The 8995-nt window shown below is 43.1% G+C and overlaps 1 protein-coding gene and 1 long non-coding RNA gene across 2 annotated transcripts in view; one reads left to right on the top strand and one right to left on the bottom strand.

The window, feature by feature from the left end:
• The first annotated feature begins 24 nt into the window (after nt 1–24).
• LOC135907806 (uncharacterized) lies at nt 25–7727 on the top strand. Its single transcript, XM_065439554.1, has 5 exons — nt 25–203; nt 1714–1820; nt 2577–2603; nt 3217–3294; nt 7172–7727. The coding sequence occupies exons 1-5, from the start codon at nt 25–27 to the stop codon at nt 7273–7275; spliced, it is 495 nt and encodes a 164-aa protein (XP_065295626.1). The 3' UTR covers nt 7276–7727.
• LOC135907807 (uncharacterized) overlaps nt 39–8995 on the bottom strand; it is a 265994-nt gene continuing 257037 nt past the window's right edge. The window contains exon 3 of the long non-coding RNA XR_010566123.1: nt 39–120. This is a non-coding gene — a long non-coding RNA (uncharacterized lncRNA). The remainder of the gene's footprint in view (nt 121–8995) is intronic.

Raw genomic sequence — 8995 nt, 5'->3', positions numbered from 1 at the left:
CAAAGAGACACAAGCGCATCCTCGATGTTACCGCTAGCCGGGGACAGTCGCTTGAGCGCCAAGTCTTCCCAGCGTTCGCTGAGGCCGATCGGTCCGGAGGAAGTTCCCCTCGACAAGATGCTGGAAGAAAAACCCAAAGGGAAACTCCTGATGATGCCGGACGGTACCTACGTGCGTCTCCAGGAGAAGAACGTATGGATAAGGTGGGCGATACGAACGTTGGTAATTCTAGCCAACTGTCCAAGTTGGTCATTTTATTAAAGGCGATTGATACGAGTGACAATGCGAAGAGAGATAGCGAACCTAAGCTGCTAGGCGACGTAAAGATTGAACAGATATTGGCTTTTTCTTCTGTTTTCCTTTTCTCTTTTCCTTAGTTTAAGATACAAGGTTCAGGAAGTGAAGAAGTTATACCGGTGGTGGATGCGTACTCTTTCTAAGTTGGTTATGTATAGTCAAACGCCGAGTGAACGTGCCGATGGAACTGAGAAAACATTGGAATTCCGAACAGTCTGCGACCACATCGAGTAAAGTCATGCAATAATATGTTGCAGGCATATACTTGCACAGTCGGCGAATATGTTGATGCACAGTCGGCAAGGCGGTGAAGACGTTGAAGTTTTTCTCAGATTCCGAGGTCTGTAAGCTATTGCGGTTGTCTGTACATTAGTTTTATCCAGTAAGAGTAAAGTTCTAGTAGTGGTACGTGTCCCACACCTCTTCTTCACCTTGATCCACGTTTCAGGAGCGCTCTAATAGACAATTCGAACATGTTGCTTTGTGGTGTACATACCAAAGATATATACATCATTTTCACACAGAGTACATCGTCATTTTGACAAAGTTATCGGCACAGAAAATTGACTTCTTCACAACTTACAAACATATATTTGGTTAAAGATTAGAGCGGCTGTAGGGCATTCATTGTAGCGCAGGAATAATGTGTGCTTCCATAGCGCATCAGCTCGTAAAACTCTTGTTGGCCGCGTGTTCCAATACTCGCTGCAGACTTCAATGTAGGCGGCAGAACGGAGAGCGGCCATTGTAAGCCACGTTCCAATTCCGATGAAAACGTCAAAGAACACGGCTTCGCTAAGGCAGCGTCGAAGTCAAAAACGACGCAGTCTACTTTCCTGACTAACCAAGAAGCCGGCTGAGCAGGACACTTGGAAGCTCGACGGGAACGCTATCTACCCACAAAACGTAGTAATGCTTTCCTATACGCTTATTATAAGCCACGTCGCGTTTTTCATAGGTTCGTAGACGCTATGACAAATAATGCGTGCTCTTGTCAATTTTTTTTTGTCATCGTGAGGTGACGTCATGTCGTAGAGGCGTACTCCGCGGGTCTACCACATGGTTCCAGACGCGTTCCTTTGCTTGGGCTCAAAGCTGTGTCGGCTGTCTCCTTAGTCGTCTAGGTAAGCTGTCTGCAACGCTGGCCAGAATCGGAACACATCCATCGAAGCGAAGCCGTATTCGATAGCGGTTGCATGGCAGTGACAAAATTGTTCTTACGACCTCCTGCGTCGGAGATTCGCTCAATTTACCTACGGCTTTTTATTGGTCGGTTTCGTAGAGAGAGATGCTTTTTTCACCATGACAATGTTTGTCGTCTTCTCTAGGGGCGTGTGCTGTGTTTACTGCACACTGTTTTGCATCACGCTTAGTGAAGCAGCCATGAATCCGAACTTGTGCATCTTTCTCCTGCAGAGCGATGCAAGAAAAGTACCTAGCCATTGACTACAAGGCATGCAGCATCAAAGTAGGTTTCGGTCTGATGCTCATCTGCTTCATCTACATCATCATGTTTCGTCAGGGTAAGCGAACCTTGGCAGCCACTTGGAATGTTGTCGCACAGCGGTGTTTCCGGGGCTGAATTCATAAAGCTTAATTCACAAATTCACCACGTCCGTAAATGCTATTTGCCACTAGTGGACCACCGACATTAATATCTCCACAGTCGTGTCGGGCTAGTACTTACTCTTACGAACAATACTAGCATAATGAATTTTTTTGTAAATATGGGCTTTGATTTCTTGCTGAATTAACACGAAACGCGGTGGATTGATGATTCAGTTGGTAAGCGAGCATGACATTGCCGAGGGGCACTGACGCTCACCACCAAAAAATATATCGCAGGCGAACTGCATAATCGTACGGTCGCGTCAATCCAGCTTAGCCGTGTACGCTACAGTCAAATTGAGGAAACACGCTCTTCTGGCCGATACCTACTTTTTTTTCGTGAGCACGTGAATTAAAGTGACCAAATATTTATGCTTTTCCTTGTCACTAACTTTAAAGTCATGTGTTTGTGTAACGAAGGCCGCAACTGCAGTTCTTTGAGAACTGCAGTTACCTGTACTTTGCCTAGCCCCCTCGAAGTACATGATTCCAGCATATTAGCCTGTGTATTCATAAATACATATGGAAATCGGTTCCTGTAAGCGTATGGGGCGCATGCTCTCATGTCATGTACAAACATCTTCACAAACATGTACTCGGACCTAAATGTGCTAAAAGGTGTAAATAGTCAAGTACAAAAGTTTCTGTTTTGCCACTATTATTTCTTGCAGATATCTTATTAAACATGGCTATATTCGGTAAGCATTCACGGTAAAATTAACTACTTTTCCCGAAGATTCTCAGCATTATCTGTCATTTTTTGCATCTCGTGTGCATTTCTAAGTATGGTATAAGCAGTTTTGAACATCAAAATTTTCATTTCTTTTTTTTTTCTTTTTCGCGGGAACACCACTCAGTCATCTATTCAATATAAACCATAACACAGGGTCCACCATGACACCCCAGGCAATTTAACAAGAGCATTGCCTAAGTATTCCGACGTCTCGCTAAGTTCCTAGCATAGCGCAATTCCATGAAATGTCCAATTACAGAGGGCAGCGTTTCTCTCTGCACATTAAAAAAAAAAGAATTCAAGGTTACCACACATCTGTTCTTATATGTCGCAGTGATATCGCATTTCCCGGCTCGGATTGTGCAACGTAAGAATCCACACTGTTACTTACCCGGTTCTTAGTGTGAATTTGCCTTCGTAGGCACCCTTCGGCTTTTTTACCGTGTAATGTTAGCATTTTTTTCCAGAACAATCATTAGGTGATCTTGCCGCGTTTTTTTTTTTTTGCATAGGTGGTCCGTGAACATTTTCACCCATATTGCAGACTTACTAAACTTGCTTCCTTTTATTTTCTTCAGTGCGAGATTACCTTTATGATCCAGATACAGACGCGGAAAGCAAGGAAAAGTACAAGCATGGTAATAAAACTTCACCGGGTAAGCTCGAATCACATAATTTCCCCCTCTTGGGGAGGGAAGAGTACACATTCTCAACAGAGGTGTGCGAATACTCGAAATTTTTACTACGAATCGACTTCTATTTCGCGTCAAAGAGTGTGATTCGAAAATTTGATATTCGAGTCCTTCGAATGCTCTATGGTGACAGAATATACAATCTTAGAGTGATAATTTCAGACTGCTTGTGGTAAAAAATAACGGGAACGAGTGGTTCGCAAGCTTTTAAAAATTTTTCTTTAAGACAACCTGATAGAGCGGTTAGTATTTCCGGGTTTTTTTGTTGTTGTTGTAGTTGTTGTTGTTGTCCTTTTGACTACAAGCTATTCAGTTCAACTTACTCACTGAACACGTACACTAGCTGTATTGAGGGCGAAGAAGCATGAGCCGAATTCACGAAATTTTTTGTTCGTACTGATTCTTTGCGATTGGCCGGCCACTTTCGCTAACATTGTGTCCAAAATCCTGACTTGCTAGAAGTTGCTCTTACAAACAGTTACAGAGCAAGTGATATTCTTGTGCAAATTTTCGTGCAAAATTCATGCTCTCGTAGCACACGGCGCGAAATCGTCTTCGCGCTTTCCAACGAAACAATGAGATGTTTTAAAGATAAACTCAAATCCTACAGCAACCCTTGGAAACCACTAGAAACCAGGAAAATACGGCTGTAAGACTAATTCAAGCGGTGAATGTTTTTTTTGCTTCCCTTGTTTTGCCGAATAAGGTTTCAGAACTAAGAAATATGAGATTGAATACTTAACTGTAGTCTAAAAGGAGGCTTCACTGTTTACCCCTCGCCTATCGAACGACAAAATGTAAAAAGGAAACTGCTAAATTCGTTCAATTTGGAGATCTTACATTGCGTTACAACTTATTAACGCCTAAATATCTCCGGCCGTTTCAGTGACAGCTATATCGACTTGACAGAAAATAGAGGTGTGAGACAAAATGAAAGAAAAATATCATGAGCCATTTCACTCTGAGAAGGTGATGACCAACGAAGCGATGTAGCACACGACAAAGAGGTGACAAATAATTTTTAACGAATGCAGAAATGCATTTATTGTCTTCATCCGTGGTCTTCGTGACGAAAAGAATGCACACGCATTTATATGTATAAAAGCTGTCCCAGCTAACATCAGCCACGGTTTAAAGATACGCAAAGGCCACGTAGCTGGATATAATAGGGGCAATGTTGTTAGCTGTCGATTGGAGATGCTCAAAGTATTTTTCATACCGCCTAATTAGATAATTAGTGTAAACAATAATTCAATTTCTCAAATATTATAATTAGATATAAAGTGTCACTGAGAAAATTGTAGAACGACATGAAAAACTCCCGATACAGCTTTCTATTGCTCCATACGTGCTACATAATTTTTTTCCGAGCCTGAAAGAAGCCCGCAAAAGCACGCAAAATTACCGCGCGACTGGCCGCTCGAGGCACTTTGCGTGTATTCGCCGGCTTCTTTCACGCTAGGAAAAACACTTTCATGTAGCATATATTGAGCAACAGAATGCTATATCGAGAGTTTTTCCTATCGCTCTACAATTTTCTCATTGACACTTTTCATCTATATATTATTTTTAGAAACTGATTAATCAAGACTAACTATCTAATTAGGCGGAATGAAAAAGAATAGTTTTAATATCTCCAAACGACGTCAAACAACTGTACCTTTGTTCTTTTCAGCTACGTGGCAAGTGCATATTTTAAACTTCGGCTAAAGTTAGCTGGGACAGCCTGCACATTCGCATTCTTTTGTGGTATACATTCGTTGTACATATATTCCTATTTTCCTTCCGCGATATATTGAGGCAATGAATTTGAGACTGAAATCACCGCACCGACCGGCGGTGGACCAGTGACGTCATCGACTTCGCTGAGGGAGTGGCAGTATGGGAACACTGCACAACTTTCTGTAGCAATGAAGGGAAAGCTACTGTGGCAAAGCGCGCACAAGGGCGAGAGCTTCTGAAAAAAAGAGTGCCATGTTTTCATCCACGTTATCTTAAGCTGGGGAAGGGAAATGATAAACACCTTATCAGCAACAGTTACATATGATAAATCACGGCACTGAATTTCGTAAAAGTGCACTTATTTTGTGGCTTTTTTCCCTTCCGCGTCTGGGCAAACGCGAAACCGTCACACAAAGAAGCTGCGTTAATTCAGCGTCTGTTCCGAGTAAACAAAAGCACCCTCAAACGCTGGTGGCCTACTTGGCGACGTAAGACTTGTGGAGACGCTCCGCCCCCGTGGCTTTCCCTTCATTACCACAGAATGTTGTCCATGACTATAGCTGTGGAAGATGACGCCAAACGTGTGAGCAGTGGCACGAGCCATTGCTGCTGATGTAGTTTTTCCCGCACACATGAAAATTTCACGGAACCGCGTCCATAAACAATTTCGGTCTGAAGATGCTGTTGTGGTTACCTACTCGAAATACGCGATTGAGCCCAAAATACGACAAAGAACGTCTGAATTAAGCTCGACAACTTGGGCCCTATAACGTAAAACTACTCCAATATGTTTTTATTCCAATGTCATGAAGTCAAATTTGCGTAATCGCCGACACAAGCATCGGGTGCTCACCCGCAGGGTTGTCTGAAGAAACCAATCAAACGCTCTCCTCGTTCATAGGAGGTCAATTTTGTTTGTTGGAAAACGAATAACATTGCCTACACTGAGCGGATTGTCTTATCTAATTGGCTCACGAGAGGCGAGGAGCATGCTCAAGTGGAGAGAGATTCGATGGGGCCGAGCCACTGCACTGAATATCGATAACCGGTTGAATAAGGTGGTGCCGCCATCTGGGATTGGTCCGCTTTCGCTTACTTAGCTTGCGGTGGCTCGTCCTCAATCGCGGCAGCATGCAACGGAAGCTTAAGAATGACGCTAAAACGGATTCTCAGCAAAGAAGAGTTGGCAGAACGAGGTGGTAAACGTGATGAAAGGGTTAGAAAACGTTACACGGCCACGCAAGAAGTTTTATTATACGCAAATACACCCATGCTCTCCGGCAGGTGCGAGTAGCCAGTGCCTGAGCGATCGGCGGCAGCCATCTTTTATTCGTTTCGGAACGGGGCAGCCTGCGGCTATTCACAAGAAAATTCAGTTTTGTTCGGCATTATAATGCATCTCTAACGCGGACACGTCACTTTGACGCGGTGAGTTTTTGCCGTTTTCTGACGTTGCGTGACAGTCAGGTGAAGTGGGTGCAGCCAGAAAACTTTTCACCAATAGCCGAGGGCTAATGACGAAAGGCGTCGAATCAGAAATAGCCGTTTTTCTTTTGTTTGGTTAAATGATGCATAATCAATGTGTACACGTCGTATCAGATGGGGAGCTATCGCGGTTTTCGTGACGTTGCCTGACAGACAGGTGAAGTGGGGGTGGTCCAAAAAAAATTTGACCACACGCGGAGGGCTGATTGCATAATTGGAATGGAAATCTTCGGAATAGTTTTACGTTATAGCGCCCCTTGATGCAACAACTATGTTTTCTGTCGTGTAGACAGAACGACCTTTCGCGCAAAATAATAAAAAAAATGAAATATAATACGCCAGGCTTAAGGCTGAAAATTCTGTGACTTGCGGCACGAAAGAACTACTGTCGCTGTGATGAAACAGGAGTGTACTGCGGATATATGTATGGGTGATTCAAGAATACTTCTGAAATCACGACACCAGTGCGCGTTCCTAAATTGGGCAATATATTTCACTGTTATAACTATGCTTAGCAATTCTTGGTGGAGGGGTATGCTTCATTGCTCCTCAATTCACGCTCACAACCTTTTGGACAACACGCACAAGGAAATAATTTTCGTTTCTTTTTGCGTTTGCTACGCCTTATTTGCAGCGAAATCTTCCAGCACAGCCGAGAGCGCAGTCACAGTGCCGTCGACGCAAGTTCCAAGCCATCCTGATCGTCCGAACAGAGTGCGAGCTTATAGATCCAAATAGCGAAGAGTCATGACAATTTATGTATTTATCTGTATTTATGTATAACTTGTGCAACAGACCCGGTGGAGAATTTAGGTATTTAGGACAAAGCACTATTAAAGCGTAAGCTCAACTATGTACTCAAGCTTAAAGACCGTGTTGGCACAAATTACACTCATTTTTTATTAGGACCGTCAGCATCCCTAAAACCATCCGATTCATTGGGTCATTCGAGTTATCAATGTAATCATTATGCCTAAGGTTTCCTAAACTGCGTTTTAAGTGTCCTGTGTGTAAAGGGAATGGGATCATTAAAGGGACATTTAAGGCAAATACTAAGTCGACGCGGACTGTTTAAGTACCATTCCAGAAACCTCGCAACACTTGTTTCGCGCCAGGAAAAGACAGTTTACGAGAAAATTGCATCCGAAGTATCCGAATACCTTTTAAGAAATTCGAACCTCCCGCCGCCCAACTGGGGAAGAGGTGACGTTGCATACACCATATTGCCTTCTGCTGCCGTCGGTGAGTAAAACAGCGCCCGACAGACGGCGGTACCGAGCAGAGACAGTGGATTCGCCGCTGCAGCTGATTTTTGGTCAAGAGGAATAGACCGTTCGGGCATCCCGCGACCACCACGTGATTCTCACCACTTGCAATTCATCACCACCACTTGCAATTCATGCGAGTTTCGCGGGCCAACAAAGACAGCGCAGCACTACTCTAAAACGAAAATAGTGAAACGCGAAAGCGTGGGCCGCACGGAGTCGAGCGAAAACGAAACCTCAGGACCACCCGCGTCGTTGACGGAGAGTAATCTCAATGAATTATTTTTTCTTAAAATGAAGTAGAACTGGGGAAGCAGGTTTTATTTCGTCTTGTAATACAAGGTTGTTTTTTGCAACTAGTGGTTGAATACTAGTGGCAGAATTTAACTGAGGAGTGCTTTCGTCATCGGACAAGTATTTGAATGTTCCGGGGGAAGTCTCCAATCAGGTCCAGCATTTACCTCAAATTCTCATTCATTAAAGCTCTATACGGGATAATATTGACGCCTCAGAGATTCTCTAGCACTAGTATGTAACTTTAGCTTGACTTATTATTTGCCTTTAGTGTCCCTTTAGGCGATTTACTGGGAGTCGCCTTAACCACTCAGGCTTAAAATTTAATACGACATGAAAATAATTACAAATATATGAAGGTAAGCCAATCAGTAAACTCGCCGGATGACAAGGTTCATTTTTACCATTGCAGTCAATTGCCTGCCTTTTTTTGTTAAAGAATGAATTAGTACAATTTCTATAATGACTTGCACATTTATTTGCTCATGTCATATATTAATATGATCCATATAAATAGAGCACCTGTCGTATGTTTAAAATATTTCCTACGCGATTTCTCAAATACTGAAAAAATGCGATATGTGACTGGCTATCACTGCCCCGGTTTTATTATCTATATAAAAGCGGAAACGTTAAGGGAACGGTGTTGCAGGAAATCTGGTGTCGGTGTCGGCTGAGTTGTGCGTTAGCGAAAACTTCCGCATTTATTTAAGTATATGTATAAGACGCGCCTTGTTGCATGAGATACGGAATCTGTGGGATATATTCTGATACTATTCCATCACTAAAGTTGCTCATACCTTGCATTACATTCTTGGCAAAATTATTCCTCGGAATTTTCGGAACGACAGACCACATTCACGAAACAAAACACCCACAGCGCATGACTTCAGTGTCAA

The sequence above is a fragment of the Dermacentor albipictus genome, chromosome 6 (genome assembly GCF_038994185.2).
Source record: "Dermacentor albipictus isolate Rhodes 1998 colony chromosome 6, USDA_Dalb.pri_finalv2, whole genome shotgun sequence".
NCBI lineage: Eukaryota > Metazoa > Arthropoda > Arachnida > Ixodida > Ixodidae > Dermacentor > Dermacentor albipictus.
This window is presented reverse-complemented; position numbering and strand designations above follow the sequence as displayed.